Raw genomic sequence first — 25,358 nt, 5'->3', positions numbered from 1 at the left:
TGACAAGCCAACTTCGATGCCACATATCCAACCCTGGATGCAGGGTTCAGATCAATGAGCTCTGCCAAAAAGAGAACACTATTGCTTGTCCAGCCTTCTCACCGATCGATTTCTTCTACCATTTCTTCCCATGTTTCAATCCTAACATACTCCAATTTCCAATCATCAAACGCTAACAAAGATACTTCTTGATTTGACCCCTAAACCGCACTCTCCCCAATTTTGGCCACCACATTCCTCACCGCCTCCTCTTCCATTTTTTCTAGTTCTTGTGGATCAATATCTTCTAAAGTTACATCCCATTCAACCATCGTGTCTCTCTCAATCTCCTGCATGCTTCCATCAATCTACGATGCCTTGGAGGAAAAGAATTTTATGCAAATTTTAAACGTACCCCTCCCCTGTTTTTGGCGGGCAATGTGAGCTACGATTCGAGGCAGTAATAGAATTGAAATTAAGCTTCAAAATGTGATGAATTACTGGTTGCTTGTCCCCTCTCCTGCCTCCCCCATCTCGTTCCCCTCACTCAGCAACGCCACCAGCCACAATCCAAGCTCCAACCCAACCCAGCCCTCAGATCTAATGGGTGAGAATGATGGAAGAGGAATCAGGGTATCAAATGGCACTCACCACGTCCGCCGTAGAACGAAAGCGTCGCCATCCTCGAAGCAAGCTCCGCCGCCGTCGACAAGGATGGTGAGCTCCGCCGCCGCCAGAAAATGTTCGTGCGCGTTCGGTCGGAAGGGTGCAGTTGGGTCAATTGGTTTGACTCAGGGCACCACTAACTTAACCAAACCCTTAACTAACCTAACGGTCTCCTTAACGGCCGTTTTATGGCACGGGTGGCCCTGAGTTATTTCATATCATCGCATACTAGCTATTTTCACGAACAACGTCGCTTTTTATCTAATTCCATGCAAAAATGTCGCATAGGAGCTATTGGCCTAAAAAAAAATTATGAGAGTACCTTCGTTGGTATTTACAAATCTATGGTTTAGTGTCTAGCTTTGTTAGCCTTCAGAAAAATACAAATATATGTCACCGGAGAAGAAAAAGTTTGAAGATCTCGAAAATTTACGCGTTATAATTGCTGTAGACTGCTCGTGTATTACTCCGTAGTATAAATATATGTAGCATTGATTGATTGAGATGAGAGTTGCGTTGGAGTTTGCCCTTATTCGCAAGCACGCCGGGGCGTACAGCCTTCAGTTCAAGGTCAAGGCGCGTAGGGGAGATCCGGCGCGTGCCTCGCGCGCGACCCGCGGTTGGACGATGCGACTGCACACGGCAGCCGTACGCAAGTAAAGGACGGGGAAATTGCCCGGACGTACGCCAATGGTTTCCCGCGTATCCGTCACGGCATCCTCACATAGTTCGATCGCTACCAGACTTGCAATTACGTGCGTAATTCAAGACAGGGTTCGTCTTGCTACATAGCGCGGGCTCTGGTCACTGCTCCGGGGTATATGCTCGTATATATCAAACGCATATATGCACGCCCCCTTCTCTTAAGCTAGGGTTTTTTATAGTTGTTTTCATTTTTGCTTTCATGTTAACAGAGATGGCACCGTCTATAATAACTAATTTTTGTTTCTTCGCTCGACAAATAAATCTTCTTCCCAATGTCGATGACGGTGTTGAAAGATTAAATTTCATAGGTACAACCTTTAAGATCTTGCTTCGCGAGATCGGTTTTGAAATTTCTGTCAAGGTTGTCAAGAGGAGGATGATCCTCGCAAACTTTTCCCGGAATAATGGTGGTTCATTTAATCGTCTTCCCGATGATGTTGACAATGCAATTTGGTTATTGTTTTCTGAAATATTAGTGATGGTACTACTACCGATGTTGGTTTATTACTTTCATGGTTGAACGCATGCACGTAGCCTTGATATTGCGGCTCACAAAATTATGGGAGAACATTCACTGATATCTACAAGTACAAGACTATGTTATGAAAGAAAAGACTTTAAAGACCTCGAATATTTGCTACTTTCTTTTAGGTTTTATTATTTTGTAATCGATGAAGACAACTCATGTATATCACAATGTACTATTTTCTACTCTAAATATATGTGGTATTGATTATTTAAAAAAGAGCACTTGCTAGTTTAAATTTGGCAAAATTAATTTAGGTGTAGCTCGCCCATGGAAACATTTTTTGGTATACTCATTTAAAATTTTGAATTATTTATTATAAAATAATTATATTACCAAAGGAAATTAATTGCTAGTCATGGGCATAGTGTTCTCGCTTTTTAAAAATTGAAAAAATGTATTTTTAGCCATAAATAAAACTGAAAATAAAAGATCTTTTAGATATTTCAAAATAGACTAGGTACGGGTTGAAATGAGTGAGTCTAAACGTTAAAGTAGACTAGATGTGAATCAAAATAAGTGAATCTACAAAACCTAAACTGTCTAACTTTGGTGAACAGAGGGAGTACATAAATGTTAAGCTTCATGCACTAACCAACTATTTCAAAAGACTGGTCTGATGGAAAGAGCTACACAATCGGAGGTGGCGTTTTGGCTCATAGGAGCAAATGCTCCTATTATATAAAATAATTAAAAATTAATTTTAAAAATGTTAAAAAAATTGACATAAATTTTTTGGTATACATCGTGACATTCTATGTTCGTACACAAGTTTTCGTGGAAAAACAACATTTTATGTGGTGTGTACAAAAAAGAAAAAAAAATATGCTGTATGTAGTCGTGTTACAACATCAAAATTTGTCTTTTTTATAGGAGCCACAATTTTTTTCTTTTTTTGAAAATTTGTGTACCAACATAAAATATTTAGATGTACATGTAAAAATTTAGTTTAGAATTTTTTGACATTTCAAAATGTGGATTCATATAATGAGAGCAAATGCTCCTCTGAGCCAAAGTGCATTTCCCTACACAATCCACTTATACAGTTTAATACCCTCTCACGTGTGACGCGAAGATAAGTCAACACGTGTAAACAGACGCGCATTGCTCTAGAGGCCAGTACATAGGCAGAAGGGGGACAACAACAATTTATAGAATAAATGTAAAAACATGACTCAAATTTTAGACCTTCACTTTGTTACCATGTTAAGCTTCATACACTAACCAACTATTCCAAAAGATCGATGTGATGAAAAAAGTTAGGCAATCCACTTATACAAATTAATAATATAAACACATACCCCACAAGTTTTGCTAAAAAAGATGTCATATTTTAGGCTATATAAAAAGACAAATTTCAGGACAAAATAAGAGGTTTTTTATTCCTTTATACTTCGAGAAAAAAAAATTTGATTACTAATTTGGTAAATAAAATATAAGCTATATATCATAAAAATATATTATTGAATACGAATCAAATTGTATAATTTTTGTGACATCTATCTCATATTTTGTTGATCAAATTTATAGTCAAACTTGTTTCTCGAATTACATAATTACCAGTATGGAAGGAGTACAATGTTTGTAGCCTAATTGCTTTTTAAACTGAAACTTAAGTAGTATACGGAACATATGTACACGATCATGGGAAAAATATCTCTGGATGGCGGTTTTCAAAATTTTCAAAAGCCAAACTCACACTGGAGGTCGGGTGCCACAAAATCCTCACTCCTAGTTGTACTACTGTTACAACTTTTTTTTCATTTGCCGTGCACGTTACGAATGATCCAAGGAAGCTGCTCCTAGAGTAAACCGTGAAGACCTCGATCCACTCAATAAAGGACAATGGATAGAATCTTCCTTCGAGGTCATCAGCGCGCTTCTCTCCGTCAGGTCAACCATGCCATTGCATTGAATGCTGGGAGTACGCAAATGCACATGTGGGAAGCGAGCCCTACTCCGTATGATCCGTATTATTTCTGCTGAGTTCCTGCGACACACGCTGCACGTGTGGGCCCATCCTCGTCTACAAAGGAAGCCATACGGTGGTGGAGCCGTTCGATTCAGATATGACAGACCATACGGTTCAAAAGCGAACTGAAGTAAATAAGGGAACATGTGATGCGATTCAAAGGAGTTCCACAGAAAAATGGAGAATTTTAGTCACACTGGACAGCAGATGATATTAATAATATATAATAGTACTACTTGTACAATGCCTGATATCACATAGTCTCTTTATATGGCGAGAGAGCAGTTAGGCACGCGAGAAAATAGACCCCCCATCGCTCTCACCAAGGGTGACTCGAAGGCGATCTCCTTTCCAACCCTAGCGCCGCCAAGTGTGCTTTCTCCCCCGCGCCGCCGCTGGATGAAGCTGCCGGGTAGAGCCCGGGTGGCCGACGGTGGCGGCCGGGCGTCTCCTCGCGACTTCTTTAGATTCCTTGGCGGCGGATCTGGGCGGGGTGCGGTGATGCGCCGGCGTGCGTGCGGGCCTCCAGGCTTGGGTGGGCGGCGTCGCGACCCAGCGATCGGTGGTGGTTGCCTCCGGTGGCGCCATGTCGGCGATGGAGGTGCGGGTTGGGACGGGCTGATTGGGTGCAAACCCTAGGTCGGTTTCTCCTTGCCCTCTCTCCGGTGTCGGCTCTCGATGGTGGAGGGACAGCTGTTGGGCTGCTGCGTTGCCTAGGCATGGGCTTGTCTTCGAACTTTGATCTACAGTTGGTATCGCCGGAATTGCCTAGGCCAGCCTGGGAAGGTCGGCAGCGTTGGGGCCCGACCTGAATAAAGGTGGCGGTCCTTGGGTATCTCTTGTGCGAAGATGAAGACCTGCTTGATGCTTGTCCTTCTGGATCTGGCCGAAGTGTTGAGTTCCGGAAGGCTCCGCCGGTGAATGTAACAGTGCACCTATTGCCTCGAGTTTGCTGGATCGGGTGGTATTCGGTCGTACGCACCCATGCTTTTATTTCGACCAATTGGTTCTGGAGGGAGTGGCACGAAGCTCTGTTCTGTCGTGTCACCTGTTAACATTTTTGTCCATGGTGAAGCCAGAGGCGGAGAATATCATGAAGGTACGGATTGGAGGACTAGCAATAGAGGTTTAAGTCTATGAATTGTTGAGACACTTGCTTGGTATTCTGGGCTTCGGTTTCGCAACAGCAGTATGCAAGTGGGGGCAGCATCACATGTGAAGTTCACAGTCTTACCTTTTCAGGGTGAAAATCCAAGGTCTAGCCTTAATTGGTTGTATCTAGCAATGTCCTTGTTGAAGGCATTGTTTTGAAAGCGGGGACTATCTTCAGGGTGAAAACCGAAGATCTTTGATCGGGCACCGGCGACGCTTGTGCACTGTTCCCTTCTTGGAAGTGTCGCTTTTTGAGAGTCTGAAGTTCAGGTGTTGTCTTGGTGGAGAATGTATTGTTGTTCCTAGGGCTAGAATTCTATAGCAGGACTTTTATTTCTTAGATTCCTTTTCTCTTTTTCTGGTTGTGTGCCTCCGTACTACCATTAGGGTATTGCGTTGTTGGAGAAGCTAGGTGTATTTCGTATCTTCAAATATTAATATATTCACTTTATCAAAAAAATCTATTTATATTTATTAATTTTGGTACCCGGCATTTCAATGCAAATATGTGTAGTGCTAGATTTATTTGAATTTACTTTTGTAGTTCTACATGCTATGATACGGTATCTATTTCTGATACCACTATAACCTCTCTCATAATAAATTACATTGAATCATCAGCTTTTTGCATGCATGAAATGCATGATACTACCTATAATACCTTGTCTTTCCTTCATCTTTGAGGGCTTACAGAAAGGCTTTATCGAGACGCACGCCACCAAATCTAGTAACAAATAGGGCGGAAAAATAACATGTGGAAAGACGGAGGAACAATAAGGAGGTGGCTATTAGAAAACAATGAAAAAACAAAAAAAAAAGATAGAGAGAGGATGGAGCAGTGAGATGGGAGGAAGACAATGAGGAGTTTGGAGGCGTTCGGTACTAAGCGATTTACAGAGCAAAACATTGGGTTTACTCATGTCTTAGAAATAAATAACAACCTAGGCTACTAAACACGGGGGCATCAATATGGATCCTAGATCCATGGAGCCCGGTATTTTTGAAATAAATATAAACATACTTAAAAGTACTAAAATTAATAAAATACATGGGAACATATATATATTTTCTTACATATATGTAAAATTGGTATTTAAGATAACTTACTTTATACACTACACAAAGCAAACAATAATTGTTTTATCCACATGTTCAACTTTATTTTCTACGCCACAGCTGAAAAGAAATGTTTTCTCTCGTGGTGATTCACATGCACCTTCACATCGGCCGAAACATTTTCTCTCACTAAAGAATATTCCACTTTATCGGAATAAAACTTCAAACATAGGTTTGACCTGATAGGCTGGGATGCAATTATTCTTCTACCAAACACCCAATTGTTGGTTCTCCTCTTATTCTTATTAGAAACTCACATGCCTAACATTAAGCTAAAAAGGCCATTTTGCACAACCACAACTGTAAGCAAAGTGTTTCTTAGAAACCTACTCGTGCAAACAAGTGTTTCTTAGAAACCCAGTGGTGAACAAAATTAGAGATAAGATAAAGAAAAAAAAGAAGGAAAGATAAAGGCCGGGCTAGCTTATAAATGGAGGAGGGAGGGAGACGGTAGCAACTGCCGGCAAGTAGGCAGTGAGGAGAGGACAAAGCCACCCACCCACCGTGCCAGAGGAAGGAGAGTCTCCTCTGCTCCTCCCTCCATGCTCCTGCAGTAGCCTCCAAAACATCCAACGTCCAATCCACTTCCAACAAGGTACCGCCACCGGCACCGTGATCCGAAATCCTCCATCAGCGACAGCGACCTCGCAACGCGCAGCTCGACCAGGAGCGGGGAATGGAGGAGGTGGCCGAGAAGAAGGCAGTGGTCTTCAGGCTGTTCGGCGTCGAGGTCCACGGCGAGGCAGCGGCGGCAGAGGAAGAGGATGAAGAGCACTGCATGGAGCTCAAGAAGAGCACCAGCATGCCTAACCTCACCTCCATCGCCCCGCTGCTGCTGCCCGGTGAGGCCAGCAACGACAAGGGCTACGCCTCCGACGACGAGGGGCACGGGTCCACGCCGCAGCTCAAGCGCCGCCGCCGCAAGGCGCACGAACGGAAGAAAGGTAAGCTGGCCTCTCTATTCAGATCACAAACGCACGGTCTGTTCTCCCTCTCCTGTATAGTACAACTCTACTGTTCTATTCATTCATTCATGTGCCAATACTGTGATTTACAGATTAATTTAGCCCCTGAAACTTAATTAGTGCAATTATTGAGGTTGTTGGTGTTAGAAATAATCTTGTCCTAGTCTAGTTAGAGTCTAGTCTTAGTATTTCGTGGCTAATAGATGTTTGGTCAGTTCACGTTTAGTGTCTAGTTTAGTGTCTAGTACATGACCGTTTAGGAGTCTTCTAGCTGAGTTTGGTAAGTACTCTACGTAGATGCAAGCCGAGTCTGTTTGGGACTTGAACTTGTCATGTACGTAGATTAGTTTAGTTCTAGTTCAGGCTGCATATGGTAAGTCAAAAGGCACCTGCTGTGTGTGCTCGTGGTATTGAGTTCATGTAGGTTTAGGAAGTCCAAATCGAGTAGAATTAGGACCAAGCTGTTTAGGTCGGTGGGTCTGTCCCTGAAGGTGTATAAAAAACATGGGCAGGGCGTGTAAGAAGTTGTATCGTGAGTTGATTTGAGAAAATCAGAAAAGCAATAAAGATAAGAGGTTTAGAGGGTGCGACACGCACCCTTGGCGATAAATTTTGTCTCCGCGTTTGTTCGCCTAGTTTGATGTGATTGATTCGTGGGCAAATCCCAACAATTGGTATCAGAGCGAGGTCGAAGATTTGAAGCTACGCTTGCCCCGGGGAGGCGACCCTACTAGCGCCTCGGGGCGGGCGACCGTCGCTCGGCGGAGCGGCTGGGTGGAGACGATGAGCAAGCTGTCGTCAGCATGGCGGCGGGGGATCGTCATTCGGCAGAACGACAAGGAGGAGATGGCGGAGAGTTGTCGTCGCAAGGTGGTGGAGCTGCGGATGATCGTTGACGGGAGAGGTGGTGCCGAGGTGCGGTGCTGGGAGTCTCGTCAAGATCGTCTTCGGAGGAGTCGGATGAGTCGGATGAGTCAAAGAGTCAAGTGTGTGCACGTCTGCACGTGCGGTCGTCGTCGTGTCAGTGAGTCGTCGTTGTGTCCAAGTGCTCGTCTCCGTGAAGATTTGTTGCAGTTGAAGCGCATCAAGTGTGTGAGGTGTGCATGGTGTTCCGTGAGTTATGTCCATGTCCTCGTGGAGCGTCCTGGTTGCGGCCAGCAGGGTTCGGTGCGATGCCGAAGGCGGACGGTGGTAGGGAAAGCTACCGTAAAGCGAGGAGGTGTGTGCGCAGTAGGAGGAGAGACTACTGTAAACAAGTACAAGAGGAGTATGGTGCGAACCGAGTGTGAGGATGCTAGCAATAGCGGTGGCACATAGGTGCGAACCGAGTGCGGCAGGGGCCGATCAATGGCGGTGGCAAAGCATGGCAGAGCAGAGGTGCGCTGCATGTTTCCTGCGGGTCATACTGACTGTACGGACATGACAATGAAGAAGGTGACGTGAAGCTGCGGAGGTCAAGATCGGGAGGAGCACGAGGAGATGATAAGTTCAAGATTAGGAGGAGATTGTTAGAAATAATCTTGTCCTAGTCTAGTTAGAGTCTAGTCTTAGTATTTCGTGGCTAATAGATGTTTGGTCAGTTCACGTTTAGTGTCTAGTTTAGTGTCTAGTACATGACCGTTTAGGAGTCTTCTAGCTGAGTTTGGTAAGTACTCTACGTAGATGCAAGCCGAGTCTGTTTGGGACTTGAACTTGTCATGTACGTAGATTAGTTTAGTTCTAGTTCAGGCTGCATATGGTAAGTCAAAAGGCACCTGCTGTGTGTGCTCGTGGTATTGAGTTCATGTAGGTTTAGGAAGTCCAAATCGAGTAGAATTAGGACCAAGCTGTTTAGGTCGGTGGGTCTGTCCCTGAAGGTGTATAAAAAACATGGGCAGGGCGTGTAAGAAGTTGTATCGTGAGTTGATTTGAGAAAATCAGAAAAGCAATAAAGATAAGAGGTTTAGAGGGTGCGACACGCACCCTTGGCGATAAATTTTGTCTCCGCGTTTGTTCGCCTAGTTTGATGTGATTGATTCGTGGGCAAATCCCAACAGTTGGGCATAATCTGATTTCTTAGTTAATTCCGATTTCGTGACTGGAAATTTCTGACCTGGATTCAGCAATCAAGAACCGAGCTAAATCTAGGATAACCTTTTCTGTACCAGCCAAGTGGAGTGGTTGATGAATCTTACGATCCACACGCCTCAATAACATTTAATTAGTCGGTTCATGTCACTTTCTTTTCCTGCTACCATGAATCCTGCAGCAAATGGTTGGCTGAGATTCGATCAATTATGCCCTTCAGGGATTCCATGGACCGAGGAGGAGCACAGGAAGTTCCTGGACGGGCTGAAGCAGCTGGGCAAAGGGGACTGGAGAGGCATCTCCAAGAACTTCGTCACCACCAGGACGGCCACGCAGGTGGCCAGCCACGCTCAGAAGTACTTCCTCCGGCAGACCAACCCCGGCAAGAAGAAGCGCCGGGCCAGCCTCTTCGACGTTGGCATCGTCGCGGGCCACAGCTACGATGATCAGGTGCATATCTACTCTGATCGATCCAGTCCAATCAATTCACTCCAATTATTCCAACCATCCATCGGACCTTGCAGCTGATGCACTCTGCTGAATTTAATTTTGGTTTCAGCTGCCAAGTCCTCAGAGTATTGGAACCAAGCCTGCTCCTGCTGAGGAGATACTCCATACCGACCGTGGCGACGTTCATGTATAACTCGTCTACTTTATGTTCGTTTTGTTTCCTGCTACAAGGTTCAGCTAGAATTAGCCTTCATCAGAACACTGAACTCTGAACCTCATCTCAGGTACCAAGTTATGCTGGATTCATGAGGGCCAACAACATGCAGGTAAAACTAATCAGCACCTTTACATCTGGTAGCTGCTTCAGATGTAACAACAGGTGCAACCAAAGCCTTATACCCACGTATTGCAGGTTGATGAACTAACTAACCATGTGATGAAACGATCAAAGTTTTCCGCCGGTATGTCGCTCGCCGCCATGGCCGCCTCCGGGCTGGAGCTGGCGATGGCTTCATCCGCCAGCATCCTGGAGCTCAGCATCGCGCCTCCTCATCGCAGCACCATGGGTGGCATCAAGGCGCTGTGATCTGACGATCTCCAGTTGCCGGACATGGCCAACGGCAGGAACCCGTGCCAGCTGCATCAGCTGTCCGTGTTCTCGTTTGTCATGCTAACTTTGTGTCCATCGATGATCGTGCTTCAGCTAGTTTATTTATATTGAGTATAAAATACATAAGAATTTGCTTGCGTCTTCGCTCTTCTATAAGTTGGTGAAAAGGATTCAGATATGTAGTAAGCAGCTGTAGTAGAATTTGTTTGTAATGTGCTACTATTCCAAGAAATGAATGAATTTAATTCGGTGCTTGCATGGAGAAATGATCTAAGAAATCGAGATCAAAAGGGTCCCTATCGTGGTGTTCATGGATCACGCAAGTGGGCTGGGGTTAGTTTCTTGTTGCCATCTGAGGAGGCAGCGATGACAGGACGGGCTTCTTGCCTGTGTGGCTCTGAGCTTCCAATGCTTCAATAATTGGACCACTGAGAGTCCATCGCAGCACGACAAATCGTCCGAAACAACATCAATCGTGCGTGTTATGAACATGCCATCCTTCTGGTCTCCTATCATCTGCAATACTAGCATAGGGAGGTGAACAAAAGCAACTAGACAAATTACAACGCATAACTGATATTTTTGTTGTCGTATCATGCTTCCTGTACATGAACTTTGCTAGCTCGATCTGTGTTGAGAATTGAGAAGCGTCAATTCTCATAGAAATCAAGAAGATCGAAAACGGTGAAACGGTGGGTGTGGATTCTGCAGATGAGATATCACATCATGTATACATGCTCTCCTGAAAGCATAGTCTACGCCTACAGCAGGGTCGGAGGGAAACGAAGGATGGGAAATTGGTGTTGTGACCTTATCAAAGATAGGATATGTGGATATCTCGCTAGGGTGACGAGTGGTCCAAATCATTGAGCTCCTTTGTGAAGATGCACACACTCGTGGCTCCCAACTGAGCTCTGTTGTTGTTGCTGTTGCTTAACTTTACATGGCCTTTTCACCGTCGCTGGCGCCGTGGCGCCCCCACCACCATTGCCGGTGGAAGGTCGTCGACAAGCTCGCAGCGAAAGGTGGGGATGAGAAGTAAACAAATAGCGGCAAGGATCATGAGATAGCAGCCGCCTTTCTCGGGATTGGGAGATGTGATCTTTGACAACTAGAAAAATGATAATGTGGTGTCCTTTCAGCCGAAGATAATGTGAAGTCTCTTTTTTCCCTGGTGTTGCTTTGGAAGGAGCTGACCTTTTGCATCTCGCGGTATCCAATCAGCCCTGGGTATGCCATCGGCCGGTCGAAGTATAAGAGATGCCGGCAAGTTGTTTTGTTAATCTTGTTGGCGAGAGAACACAAGTTCATGCATAGCACTCGTCCTAATATATGTTGCTTTGGAAGATAATGTAGAGTCTCTTTCTTCCCTAATGTTGCTTTGGAGGAGCTGACCTTTTGTATCTTGCGGTATCCAATCCACCCTGGGTATGCGATCAGGCGTCCAAGTATAAGAGTAATTCTAGCAAATCCCATAAAAGTTGTCAACCCCGTAAATTTCCGGGTGTTTACAGTTTTGGTCAAAAAATATCCCAGATCAGATCTTTAATTTTTTTTATAGGGCACTGAGAACCTACGCCTGCGACCCGTGTATATGAGGTTTCGGAGGCCAAACCGAGTGAAATCCATAGCCCTCGTAAACTGGTCAAATCTCATCGGAGCAAACGTGTCGCCACAATTCCGCTCGCTGGAATTTGCCCGAAACTCACTGGAATCCATCGAAAATGGCCAAAGCTAGGTGGGCGTGACCAGGTCAAGGCAGGTCAGGGAGGACATGGCCAGGGTGGACTCACCGGGGTACGGCCGGGGCGGAGCTTGCCTCGAGGAGTGGGGCGTAAGAAAAAAAAACTCACAGGTGGATCTTTTGAAATATTCTGTTTTACGGATTAGTACTTTCTCCGTCCCAAAATGTAAGGTGTCTAAAGACTGGTCAAAAGTTAAACTTTACTAACTTTGACCAAATATTTAGAAAAATATATTTACATCTACAATATCGAATGGAGTATATTTTATGATGAATCTATTCATGTTGATTCAGTACTGTATATGTTTATATTTTTGTGTATAAACTTGGTCAAACTTAATAAACATTAACTTTTGACTAATCTTTAAACGCCTTACATTTTAGAACGGAGGGAGTATAAGAGATCTGATTAACCGCAGCCTGTGCAGCGCAGAATTCGCATTTACCGTGGCTTGTACTCTACTAGTTTTTTACAGTCCGCAAAATACCGAATTTGATAGAGTTGCTTTTAATTCGTACAAAGCACGCTCGCCTCCGCACAGTCCTTTTTCGGAAGGGAGCATTAAAAGCCGTATGGACAAAAACATCAATTTAACAAGAGGTGAACTTTTTAAGCAGTTTGAGGGATGGAAGCATGGAGCGATTCAGTTGGGTGAATGAACTCTTTGCACGTTTAGTTCACCAGAAATGCAGAACTTCACATCTCAAAAAAAAAAAACACCGTTCCTATTTTTCAGCTAGCTGAAAACACAATTCGTTCCAAGTCAGATCGCTGTCCGTTCTTTTTCATCGCTCACGCAAATCTTGACGCAAGTTCGATCCTCGCCCCGCGTTGTTACTTTCCGGTTTGCTTATCCGGTTTTCTTGTTGTCCGGGTTATTTTTTTAGTCCCCTCATTTTGAATTTCGGGCTCCGTGCTCTCGTCTAGTTAGCTCCGCTTTCCCCTATCCTTCCTCTGTCGTTATGTCAGCGGAGAGAAATTTGGGGACGAGAGGCGGAGGGCCTGGTTCCGCCGTGGCGTGTTGGGAGGAATCCGGTCGTTTCTCCTCCCTGCCGCCCTGCGTTTCTCCTACTCTGTTTTGTTGTGGAAGGATGGGTGTGCGTGGAGGCAGTGGAGGTGGGTTCCTCCATGGTGAAGCTTTGAGCGAGAAAGCATCGTTTCGAGGTGGCGGTAATAGCCTTCGTCGCCAGCATGATTGGTATGTTTCTTCGTTATACCGCGTCCCCCCCTGCCTGCTTTTCTTCACACCACGAACATGTAGATCTGGTGTATATTTTGCTGTTCTTCGTTGAAAGAGGGAACGCATATACATGGATTTTCGGTTGTTTTGATGTGAGGCAATTCTCGTGTGCGTGTCCCCCATGATATTGCTGTTATTTTCCCCTTATTCTGTTAGTCAATTTCATTTTGATTCAGCTGTATGCTCGTCTGTTGGTGTCTCCTATATAGATCTTGTACTTCCGATGGTGGAGTAATAGCTAAAAATGCTACAAGCCTAATCACGGATTACCACTAGCAAAGCACCATTCTCATAATCATGCTTTCAGTGTTCTACCTTTTTTCCAAGGACCTAAGTCTTTTTATCTGAATCGTAGCATTAGATAAGGTGTTAACCCATGTATGGCTCCATTTTAGTTGGTAATCCATTGTGTGTAGAGAGCGTTGGGTTGAGTAGGAATCTTGTTTTTTGTCATTAAATTGAATTGCTTGCAGTTTTCTTGAATAGTCTGAATAGACCTGGTGTTTTTTTTTTGAGGGGGAAAAACTATTAATCAGCTCACAATGTAGTCTTGATTACATAATTCCCTAACAGCTTCTGGAACAGGGGAGAGCCAAATATTACAATGTTTTTTTTTTGTTGCTGTTAGTGGTATGTATGTTAGATTGTTAGTGTCAGGTGTATGGACTTAATGATAGCAGTTTCGGTACTAGTGAGGCGGCTGCTGCTGTTGCTGTATAAGATGGTCGATAATTAGGTGATTTTCATATTCTGTTTTCCCTCTGAAACATCTTCTGTATCGAGTGCCCGCGCTTGCGTTTTGGTTCTTTTCCATAACATCCTGCATGCCTTTTCTTTTGTTTGTAATGTCATTCTCCAGCTATGGGATTGTCTATGTCAAGTAATGTTTTATGCAAATCAATTCGAAGCTAACATAATATACATGGTTTGGCGTATGTAAAAGTATTACTTTGTTTCATTGTACTAGCAGCATCTGTTTACGCTATTTGTTCTTGTTTTGAATATCTAATATTGATTATAGGCCGTTTTGGCTTTAATGTACAGGGCTTTTGATTTTCAGTTGCAACTCCACACTAAGGTCCACAATAGATATAATCTACAATTCTTGTTCTGTCTTGTGGTCTGATAGAACCTACGCTTCTTGTTTCCTATTTATTGCTTTTTTCCTTTATAGACCTGCTACTTCTTTTTTACAATTTTTGTTTACTGGGTTTCAATACTGTGTCCGTGCCTTTTTTTGTTCTAGATTTTAAGTTGTACGACACCACAACTTGGCTATCACCCTCTGTCAATCTTAATGACATTCTTTTAAGTTGTAGGATAGCACAACTTTGGCTATTAACTTTGGCTCATTTATTTTGAAGGGTTTTTTTGTGTATGAAGTGCTTGATATTTTATTCAATTACGCTCATTGCTGTTTCTTTTAGAATCTAGTAATTTTAGCATGTTTTATGTTTTTATGTGCTCATGGGTGCTCGTGTTTTGTATGTACGTATCATATCAGCGACAACCGGCATATGCTTCGTGGGAATTGGCATCATGTTTATTCTCATTTGGCTGATGTGTCTGATTATCTTTCATCAAATGCTGATAGTCATGATGAACTCGTCTAGTGGTGATTTAGTAGGTTATTATTCTGCCCTTTTTTGCAATTTCTCATATTTTTTTCTTGGCTTCTTTCCTTATGATTGAAGTTTTAAAATTACGTAGGGTATTGTCAAATCAAGAAAGAAGAGAATTTTAGATGATGCATTGTTTGAGTTTTATTTCCTCAGTTATTCTCCAGAATAAAAGGTCAAGGTTGTCTGGAATTGACAAGTCTTACTGTTTCTTCTTTTGCTTGCAGTACGGTAAGATGAAACACAACTGACCGAGAAGCCAATATTGTAAGCATTGAAGAACATTTGAACTTCGTCTCTTGTCTAAAACTCCATCCCAACCTTAGGTTTCAACGGGCTGTCACGCATTGTTTGAATTCTCTTTTTTCTGAACCCCCTTAGCAGTTAACTTCTCATTTGCTAGAAATATATTTATATCATCTTCAGTAATCTCCTTCAGCCCTTCTGCAGTGACATCACCGGGGCTGACATTTCAATTGTTTGTGCTCGTGGATGGGACATCATGGTATTCTCCAGAACTTGTGTTGTGTCCTGATTTAGATGTTGTATGTTTTTTATTTGTTTGATGTCCTTATTATATACCCTCAGATCCAGTAATCTGCATGCATGTAATCATATATTTTTATTTTTCAGTACTTTGTTAATGCATGAAAACAGTATTAAATAATGAAAAATGTTCTTCATAATCAAGAGAATGACCTGGTGTAGCTGCATATCGTAAAACATGTTTAGATCCCGTTGATTGTCATTTTCTTGTTGAAGAGATGTAGTAGATGAACCTTGATTATCATCATGTATTGTTCCCTCAACATGAGTAAAGCATGAGCTCTATTTTAGTTTTTAATTTAGTATCTTTCTTCAGTTAGGATTATAATTCTTTGTTTTAGTTTCTTTCTTCAGTTATGATTTTAGTTCTTCTTTGGTTCAGTCTAGAAGCGATATTTCATTCTTAGTCTTTATTCTTCAGTCAATTTTAAGTTACATTTCATTAACTTGTTTGTGTTGTTATCATTTTCCCGTTCTAATCGGGGGTGCTCGGTTTCCTTTTCTCATTCCTTCTCTCATTTTCATTATCTTATTTTTTCTTAGTCTCTTCTTAATTTAATTTGCTTAGTCTTTCTCTCAGTTTGTCTCATTTGCTCTCATTTTCATTTTCTCTGTCACCTAGTCTTATCATGAATTTTCTCATTCTTTCCTCTCTGTCTCTCTTTGTCACTTTGTCTTTCACTCTTCATTTTGTGTCTCTCCTTCAGTCTGAGCAGTCTCTGTTTAATTCCTTCGTATTTCTCTTTCGTTAGTTACTTTCTTCAGCCATTCTCTGTTTAGGTCCTTCTCTCAATCTCTGCCCCTAGTCTCTGTTTAGGTCGTTCTCTCATTCTCTGTTTAATTCATTCTTATTTTATTTCTTATTTCTCTTTCTTATTTCTGTTCTCCTTGGTGTTCAGTCTTTTCTTCTCAGTTTCTTCATCTTTGTTCATTCCAGGCTTCAATTCTCTCCTCTCAATACTTTTTTTTTCCTTTCTTAGTCTCTTACTTAAATTCTTTCTTTCAATCATTTATTCTCAGTTTTGTTTGCTCATTTATCACATGTCAAAATGTATTAAATCCTGAAGCTCACCGATCCCTTGAACTGCAGTGATGACAAGCCCGAGAAGCAGTACGGAGAAGCTGGAGAAGCAGAATGGTTACATGTGCACAGGAAGTCAACAGTGAAAGAGTGAGAACAGTCTAACCTTGAAGTTTTCTTGAATTTACTTGAATTTTAATTTCTTTTGTATGCTGAGCAGTCTGACTTGAAGTGCCCTTGAATTTACTTGAACCTAATTTCTAGTTGCTTGATAAAGACAGAGCTAGAGAGTGAGCCGGCGCCTTTTGCGTGGGGAGGAATAAGATAGAAAGCTCACACGGGGGCAGTTGATAGAGTGGGCCAAGTTACTATGATGTGGTCACTTAGTTAAATATTGTTCAATATAGTTTGATCTAAGATATCAGTAGTGTTTTTTTCTTGCTCTTTGACGATAACGTATCTTAGATATAGAGTTGTTTTATCTGCTTGGTTCCACGATTATTCTATCACTTTGTTGAATAAAGCATTGAGTGCTTGCATGTTGAGCGATTTTCTGTGTTCTAGGCTTATCCAATTCTTAATCGTTTTTTTTCTGTGATTTGCGGACCTACATGTTCAAGTATGACTCCGTGCACGGCCACTGGAAGCACAATGCCATCAAGCTCAAGAACAACAAGACTCTCTTCTTCAGCGAGAAGGTAGTTACTCTCTTTGGCTTCAGGTAGTCCTATGTTGCAGCTCCTTGGAACTGTTGTTCCTAGGCTTGTGTGCTTTGTAGATCTGAAACTCTTGTTTGAACCTCTGTGATTCATTAGGAATCCTGAGGAACCTCTATTTTTGTTTTCAAAATTGAGGGTGGGGATGTGGGTATTTCTCATTCTCAGTTTCTCATTTATCTCAATTTCTTCAGATTTGTACTGTTAAGATGCGTGGTTACAAGTTTTCGTCCGCTTAAGCATCATGGTTTTTGTATTTTTTGACAGTACCATCATCTATTCTTATTCCAGATAAAGAAATTTAAGAGAGGCTAAAATTATAGAACAAGAATAATGCTTATACAGGTTGAAGAACCTGTGCAGAGAATAGATGTGGTTCGGCCTTCTTCAGTTCACTCCAGGTTTTCTCATTGCCATCCATAGTGGATCCCTTTTTTTGTGTGTGGATCTACCTCTCTTTCTTGGTCTGATGTTCTTCCTCGTCTCTGGCCTTTTCTGCTTTCTTCTTCTGGTGGCCGTCGCCACAAGATGCAGTGTGTCTTTGCGTGAGGAGGAAGAAGAGGGAAGGCTGGCGTGGTTGTAGTTGGTAGATCAGGAGGGCCCGCTGTTTGTTGCTGTTTGTTTTGTAAGGCCCAAGATAGAATGTATCCATAAAGGCTTTTTTCAGTCCATGTTTTTCATTACTGGGGCGAATTGAAAAGGCAAAGAGAACATCGTGATTGAAAAAACCGAAAAAAAACCCAGGCTGTTTCGATTTTGACGATCGGGACTGATTGGAATGACGACGGAAGCGAAGGGAAAGAACGAATAAAAGCGAAGAAAGGAATGCTGCTAGTTTTGGCAAAATCTGACTTATGCCGAATTGCATTTTCAGCTAGATGATGGTTAGACACTCCCAACTTAAAAAAATGCAGAACTTCATACTGCATCTGACCCAGATTTCCAAGTCAAACCAAATATGATCGTATCTTTTCCATTTCAAATGCAGGACAGAATCAGCAAACAGGGAGAAAACTTGAAGACATTACGAACACGGTGTAAGAAAGTAGTAGTACATATATATACAGATTTCGCAAGTAAGGTTAACAATTTGAGGCGGTTTCCATTTACCTTTGTACACGTAGCAGTCAACTTATTACAACACATATATACAGACTCGAGCAACTGCACTCCTTGGTTGCTGCAGACTGGAGTAGAGGCTTCACACTGCATCTCCTTCTCTTTCATATGTACGGGTGCAAGACAAAAAGACACCAGGTCGCTCAGGACGATTCATGGATTAACCACAACACCTTGAAGTAGACAGGGGTGACCATTGGCAGGCTGCTCCGCCTCAAGAGAGCAGCTCTCACTCCCCATGCTCTCGGCAAGTGCCTCCTTGTCCTTCTGGGCACGGCACTGCAACCACAGGTATGAAAACCCTGCAAATGCTGCCTGGCTGGCAAACTGCACGCGGTATACTAAGCTTATTTCCCACAAGTCACTGCCCATGTTAACTGCCAAGGTATCCGCATTATACCCTTCTAGGTCTGATTCTGAGACCATCACAAATGTCTTCTCATCAAAAGTGATGAGGTTGCCAGTGGCAAGGAACACTGGAGACGGGGACTTGATGATTGGTTTGTCCTGGCAACTGGGCTTAACAGTTTTCTTCACTCTTAGCTGGTAGAATTCCTGGACAGCCTACAAGATGATACAACTAATTTAGCTTTTGTTGATTGTAAGAGCTTACCCGCAAAAAACACATTGCAATCATTAATGTCACACACTAGTAACATAATTACATCAGTGCATAAACATTCGATGCAGGGCAGAAATTCTTTAGTATAAAATAGGGAGATAATGATGGAATCACTACAACCTCCATTTAAAAAAAAAATCCACACAAAATCTTTACCCTGGTTATCCACCAAGTAGAAGATAAAAATAAGACCCCACCAGGGATTTGGTCAGATTAACTAATTCGATATTTCCTGTAGGACCCTGAGCTTTTGCCCTTGGAGTAACTTCTTTCCTTTATCTACAGTATACACAGTTGGGGTTTTCCCTCTCATTTTTATTTTCCATAAAAAGAGTCACAGTGCATGCCAAAGAGTACGGGTATGTTTGGATGGTGGCCAAATCCCACCCTACTAATTATTTTGGTCGTGACCAAAAATTTTGGTTGGTTGGAGATGCCAATATTTTGGCATGTGGATGTTTGCTGGCAACTTTAGTTCATTTTTTTGTCAATGTTGCCAACTCATGGGCAAGGAAAAGCTCAACCAATAGTTTGACTAGCCAAATATTTGGTAGGGCAAACACTTGTGCTAAAACCAAAGACACCCTAGATCTGTCCAAAGTACCCTAGGTCCATTGTTTCACATATCACAACTAAGGCATATTTCATCGCTCCAGTTATACAGCTTCGGAATCCTGTGGAAAATGTAAGTATTGTGTGCTCTGAGATCATATGACAGTTTTGCAACTTACTTTCCATTGTGCTGAAGCCAATAAAACCCTTGGTCTGCATGACCGTACATGTTCAAAAGCTCCAGCAGGTGTCATTTGCTTGTACTGAACCTACAAGAACAAAGTAAATAGCCATCATTTTAAACTTACTCAGATTATTCAGGTGAAGAGACCATTTAGTAAGATCAATAGTCTGACATACCAAGTAGCAAAGCACAACTGTGGTGCTACGTCCCCGTCCAGCTTTGCAGTGAACATAGGTCAGTTTACCGCATGAAGCATTTCCTTCAAAAAATTAAAGCAAGACATAAATCCATGTGCCAAATCACCATAGTTGGCAGGAAAGTAACAGCAGAAAAAAGGAAAGAGGTTGTATGGACGTAATGTTGAAGCTCTTCACAAGCCAAGCCTGCTGAACATGGACAATTCAAGACAAACTACAAGAGGATATGTACAGAACATACGGCGGCGCAACAGAAACTACTTAGCAAGTATATTTGTTCATGCTATATTTAGCCATGCATTTTCAGTATAAAGAAGACTGGCATGCGACAGTACGCAAAACCCTGAAACATCTAGGCTCCAAGTAAGAAACATGGTGCAAGTCAGTTTATTTGAAACAACAAAGCGAAATGAAGCATAAGGTACCACAGCAAAAGTTACAGAGTCGGCTCGCACAAGGAGAATCTTAATCAAATAATAAACTAGAACTTCATATTGTTTGCTTACAGGATATACTTTGAGTAGGTTCTTACTGTGGATGAAGTCAACAGCCTTGCATAGGTTGTCTAATGAAGGCGCATAAAGGTAGTCACGAGTTGGTAGCACCAGGTTTTCAATCCCATGAGCCTAAATCAAGAAGATCATTAACTTGTGGTACTGGCAGTTCCATATAGCAAAGATAATGACTGCGAAAAGGGTCACTGCTACTTGATTTAACACTGCAACTCAGCAAGAAACAGAGATACACAACATAAATCATAAATCCTTCTTAATTTAGTAGTTTCTCTAACCTAAATACAAACAGTACCATCCATCAGGAGCGTATCAGCTCACCAATATCAAATAAGCAACTATGTTGCACTGACACTCTTGCTACCATAACAGCAGTACATCGTTCAGCATGCATAACAAAGTCAACCCTAAGATGATCTCTTCAAGAGACCACAGCAACCGGCATAGCACAATAAACATCAGCAAAAGGAACCAATTGAAGTACTGCTAAAATTCTGGATCTGATTGGTGGACACCAAGAACAAGAACAATGGCGTAGTGTGAGAGTGAGATAAAGTAAAAAAGAGAAATTGCAGCCAAATGAAGCGATGGGGCAATAACTGCTGAGAACCTAGGAGAGGACACAAGTACAAGGACAGGGCCATGGCGTCCACGGGCCTATGCCTATGGATACCAAGATGTCAAACAACAGCATTCAGTATTTGTTCAGCAGCGATCACACTAGTGTCTTACAGGACTGATCCTTCAAACTCTAACCAGATCAACAACAGATGCCTGGTTTCACTATTTCAAACAATCTAGTTTACACCTACACAAACTCATCAGACCATCCACCCACTAAATATGCTAGTGCCGCACATGCTATAACGAATTCGCAAACAAAGCTGCAAGATACAATACTCATAGAGTACTTGAGCAGTGAAATACTATACATGATTTGGCAATTACCTCATACAGTGGCTTGGGCACGAGCCTCTCATACGATTCGTTTAGCGTGACGACGCCGCAGACTCCAAGCTTCTGTAGCCGCAGAACATCGCTCGGGAACGGAACCGCGCCCAGCAGCACATGCTGATCCAACAAGAAATTGCGAACAGTTAGAACATAGATACTTGTGATCCTAAACTAATTAAAACCAACTCTGAAGCAACAGTGGCTAAATTGCAGAAAAGACATGACACCAAAACCAGAATAAACAAACTAACCACCAGGTAAAACGCAGACGCTCACACTCACGCTAAGCCTAGAGTGCAGCCACAGAGCTTCAGATTTGACGAATTTGGCGTTGGTGCCTCACTATCGATGGGGCAAACCATACAAGACGTCAAGCCCAGGGTATGATCCTTGTGGGCTGGGGGTAAAACCAACACACAAGCTCCACTTGGTTGTCGATGATAATTAACTAAAACATCAGCTCACACGTATCAACAGCTAAACAAACAGATTACACGCTACTCTGGACAGGAGAGATCTCGCCCTGAAGGTCACAAAAAGGGACGGTAGCCGCCACTCGAAGCTACATTACAGAGCAAATCCCCTAGCGACACAAGATGAACGCACAAGGAGCAACAATCAACACAACATACATACAGGAGGAAATATTCTGATCAAGGGAACGGAAATCAAAGGAGGAGAAAAAGTCGCCCACCTCGTCGACCTGATCCCACCAGTGGAAGTGAGGCTCGAACTGGTTCCTGACGACGTTGTACGCCAGCGTGGGGTAGAATAGCATCCTTGCGCCCACGCCCACCGCCGCGCGCTTGGCGTCGAAAGCCGCCCGCACGATCGCCCTCGCGGCGCCCTCCTCCTCTCCCTGCACCTCATCGGCGGCATGCTCGGCACGCAGCTTCAGCTCCCAGCCGTCCTCCCGGCGCAGCTGCAGCTCCCCTCCACCTCCACCCCCACCGCCGCCACCGGAACCACCGTGGAACTCCTCGATTCGCATCTCCGGACTCGATCCGGTCCGATCCGATCGGGAAAAATCGGCTCAACAGGAAGAAAAAATCCCCACCAGGAATCTACCGACTACCAAGGGGGAAAGCGAAGGCAGGGCCGGCACGAATCGATCGATCGGGGCGGAATCGAATTGGGTCCGCGATCCCGCAAGCTGGAGAGAGATCGGAACCTATCGTCGGCCCCCGCTTTTCCTGGTGCTCACGCCTCCTCTCCCCACCTCCGCGAGTATCCCAACTGCCCAGCCCTCAGCAGCACGCTCCCCTTATGACCCCGCGCTCTCGCCGACACGCGGGCCCAGGCGTTTCCCTGTACGCGCTGACGTGTGGGTCCGCGTGGAGGAGAGGTTGCGTGGACGTGGACGCGGACGGGTGGGCGTATCCTTTTCGGGGGAAGACTTGGATAGGATCAGCTTTTAGGTAGGATCTATGAGATCAATTTTTTTGAAGAGACAAAACATGTTCAAATATTATGGAAAAAAATGACAACGCACAACTATGTTACATATGCAAGACTAAAAATTTACAGCTTCAAATTCGACATATACTTAGAGAACCAAAAAAGACAAATTTAGGTGTGAATAGTGTAAACTACTATTCAATCAGATCTGACACTATTCATAGTTGGATTTGTCTTTTTTTGTTTCTTCAAGTGTAGAGCAAATTTTGAGCTGATTTTTTTTGGAGTTGTAGATACAATCCATAGGTATGTTATATATTATTTTCAGATTTTTTCACATGATAAAAATATGTTTTATGTGAGTTGATCCTATGATCTCACCCGATTGATAGATCCTATACAAGTCTCCCCCTCCTTTTCGCGGGGCTAACGGAGTGGCCGACGGCGTGGGAACGTGACGGGGCGTGGGTACCGAGGCGGATCACGTGGCGGCTCGCGATGTGTCGACTTGGCTTGGCTCCTGCCCCGTGGACGGATCAGTCGGTGCTCGTCGAGTTTGGACGGGATCGGATTGACGGTCGGGTTTGGTCTTGACGAGCCGATATCCCGCAAAGTGGTTGCTTCCATGCTTGTGTACAATGGATCGGGTTTGGTCGGGTCAATGTGTTTGCCCAAGGCCTTGAGGGTCTCACACCACACAAAAAACTCCTTAGCCCGTGGTATTTTTCGATAGCATCTAGCTCACTGGTTGACCGTGTTGTAGTACTACTATATTTTCCTCTTCATGATGTTTTCATTTGATATATGAACTGATTAAAATATCTGTGTTAACTTTCTTTGAGTGTCACACACCTTTCTTTCATTCAACTATCGGTATGTAATGACCTTGCAGTTGTTTGACAACTTCAAGACAATCTCACAGCTATATGAATCGGTCCCAGTATTAGATCAGCAGTCAGACCCAACTCTTCTCAACACATCAAAGCAACGGGTTGACTGATCAACAGTATCTCACTGACTAGTTGTGCCCAACAGATATAGCCTAGTATGGCGTATAGGCCTTTAAGGAAGCGAGACCCATAGTTATGCCACACCAACTCATTGCAAGTTGAATTATATAAAAGGAAGTTGCTGTCTATAATGACTTATGTATTGGTAAGTATGATGCTTCTTGTCCGTATTTTGTTTATCGACACTTCACTCCATAAACCCGTTGTCTGGTTTACGAAGTTCAGTTTCGCTTGGGGACAAGCGAGGTCTAAGCTTGGGGGAGTTGATACATCCAATTTGCATCACTATTCTACATCATAGTTTACTGTTATTCATCGATATATCTCATATTTAGAGGTGATACTTATGTCATTCTATCTATTTTCTGCATGTTTGATGATTATTGGAGAATTAACCGCCGGAGCCAGGAATCTGCTGGAAAAAATGACCGTCAAGACACCATATTTATGAAGACCAACAATTCCCAGAAAATATATAGAAAACCCTATTTTTCCAGATGACGGAGGAAGCTAGAAGGGGACACAGAGATGGGCCCTGAGGGGGACAGATCACCCCTAGGCACGAGCCAGCCTCAGACAGCGCCTAGGCATGGTCTGGGCGCCCTGGCCCACTTTTGATAATACTCCCTCGCTTATTTTAACCCCCCGAGAAACCTAAGATCGGGAGAGCGACCAGAGAAATATTCCGCCACCGCTACGTGGCGGAGAACCAAAGAGAAAGAAAAGCTCTCCGGCAGGCAAAATTCTGCCGGGGAAATTCCTTCCCGGAGGGGGGAAATCATCGCCATCATCACCGCCATCGAGCTGGACTTCATCGGTATCATCATCACCATCATCTCCACCACCAACACCATCATCACCGCCGTCTCCACGCCATCCCGCTGTAACATCTTCGGTATGATACTTGTCTAGTTCATAGGGGAAACTTTCCCGGTGTTGATTACTCCTTGTAGTTGATGCTATTGAGTGAAATCATTGAATTAAGGTTTATATCCAGATTGTTATTCATGATTATACCACCTCTGATTATTATCCATATGATGTCTCGTGAGTAGTTCGTTTAGTTCTTGAGGACATGGGAGAAGTCATGATGTTAGTTGTATGCAATGATTTGATATTTAAGTTGTGGTGCTATCTTCTTGTGGTATCATGTGAACGTCGACTACATGATACTTCACATTTATGGGTCTAGGGGAATGCATCGTGTATTTGGCTACTAATTATGGGGTTGCGGGAGCGACAGAAACCCAAACCCCTATTAGGAAACAGTGCACGAGGGAGTGTACAATTTCAGAGTTTAAGGCTGTGGTTAGATTTATCTTAATTACGTTCTTGTAGTTGCGGATGCTTGCAAGAGGTATAATCACAAGTATGTATTAGTCCAATAAATGGATAATGCATTAGCATAGATTCACCCACACAACACTTACCAAACCATTGAAGATTATTCAGCTATGTGAAGTAAAAACACTTGACGAAATTCCCGTGTGTTCTCAGGAACGTTTGGTCATTATAAGTAAAACAACCGGCTTATCATTTGCTCTAAAAAGTATTGGGCCACTCACTGCAATTATTATTACTGCATTTTATTTACTCGTACTTTATTTATCTGCAATACCAAATACCCCTGCAAACCTATTTGCTAGTGTTTACAGTGAATCCTCGATCAAAGCTGCTCGTCAAAACATTCTGCTCCTCGTTGGGTTCGACACTCT

General features: G+C 43.2%; 2 protein-coding genes and 1 long non-coding RNA gene across 7 annotated transcripts; 2 read left to right on the top strand and 1 right to left on the bottom strand.

Annotated features, from left to right (window-relative positions):
• The first annotated feature begins 6,569 nt into the window (after window positions 1-6,569).
• Window positions 6,570-10,466, top strand: LOC124705624 (transcription factor MYBS2-like). The gene is made up of 5 exons (XM_047237331.1): window positions 6,570-7,060; window positions 9,369-9,598; window positions 9,708-9,785; window positions 9,883-9,924; window positions 10,011-10,466. Exons 1-5 carry the CDS (start codon window positions 6,793-6,795, stop codon window positions 10,182-10,184), a joined length of 792 nt encoding a protein of 263 aa, XP_047093287.1. The 5' UTR covers window positions 6,570-6,792; the 3' UTR covers window positions 10,185-10,466.
• A 2,473-nt stretch (window positions 10,467-12,939) lies between these two features.
• LOC124649838 lies at window positions 12,940-17,884 on the top strand. Of its 5 annotated transcripts, none has more exons than XR_006986813.1 (6): window positions 12,940-13,151; window positions 15,040-15,079; window positions 15,263-15,317; window positions 16,449-17,077; window positions 17,441-17,496; window positions 17,630-17,884. It is a non-coding gene; the product is annotated as an uncharacterized LOC124649838 (long non-coding RNA). The 5 variants fall into 5 exon arrangements; XR_006986810.1 differs by having other exon boundaries at window positions 17,387-17,496; XR_006986812.1 differs by having other exon boundaries at window positions 15,040-15,043; window positions 17,387-17,884.
• A 249-nt stretch (window positions 17,885-18,133) lies between these two features.
• Window positions 18,134-22,459, bottom strand: LOC124705622 (phosphatidylglycerophosphate phosphatase PTPMT1-like). The gene is made up of 6 exons (XM_047237328.1): window positions 21,930-22,459; window positions 21,230-21,352; window positions 20,302-20,395; window positions 19,749-19,831; window positions 19,568-19,657; window positions 18,134-18,778 (listed from the first exon to the last, which is right to left on the bottom strand). The coding sequence occupies exons 1-6, from the start codon at window positions 22,224-22,226 to the stop codon at window positions 18,368-18,370; spliced, it is 1,098 nt and encodes a 365-aa protein (XP_047093284.1). The 5' UTR covers window positions 22,227-22,459; the 3' UTR covers window positions 18,134-18,367.
• Window positions 22,460-25,358: the final 2,899 nt, after the last annotated feature.

Source organism: Lolium rigidum, chromosome 4 (genome assembly GCF_022539505.1).
Source record: "Lolium rigidum isolate FL_2022 chromosome 4, APGP_CSIRO_Lrig_0.1, whole genome shotgun sequence".
In the NCBI taxonomy this organism is placed as follows: Eukaryota; Viridiplantae; Streptophyta; class Magnoliopsida; order Poales; family Poaceae; genus Lolium; species Lolium rigidum.
Note: the sequence above shows the minus strand (reverse complement) of the source record. Positions and strands in the feature narration are given on the sequence as shown.

Bases quoted from the DNA above. Each gene is read 5' to 3' on its own strand.
- LOC124705624 (XM_047237331.1), top strand. From the start codon at position 6,793: ATGGAGGAGGTGGCCGAGAAGAAGGCAGTGGTCTTCAGGCTGTTCGGC. The intron at 9,599-9,707 runs GTGCATATCTAC...TTTTGGTTTCAG, and splicing joins GCCACAGCTACGATGATCAG to CTGCCAAGTCCTCAGAGTAT. The intron at 9,925-10,010 runs GTAAAACTAATC...CACGTATTGCAG, and splicing joins TGAGGGCCAACAACATGCAG to GTTGATGAACTAACTAACCA.
- LOC124705622 (XM_047237328.1), bottom strand. From the start codon at position 22,226: ATGCGAATCGAGGAGTTCCACGGTGGTTCCGGTGGCGGCGGTGGGGGT. The intron at 21,353-21,929 runs GTGGGCGACTTT...TTGTTGGATCAG, and splicing joins GGTGGGATCAGGTCGACGAG to CATGTGCTGCTGGGCGCGGT. The intron at 19,658-19,748 runs GTATGTCAGACT...TTGTTCTTGTAG, and splicing joins CAGTTGTGCTTTGCTACTTG to GTTCAGTACAAGCAAATGAC.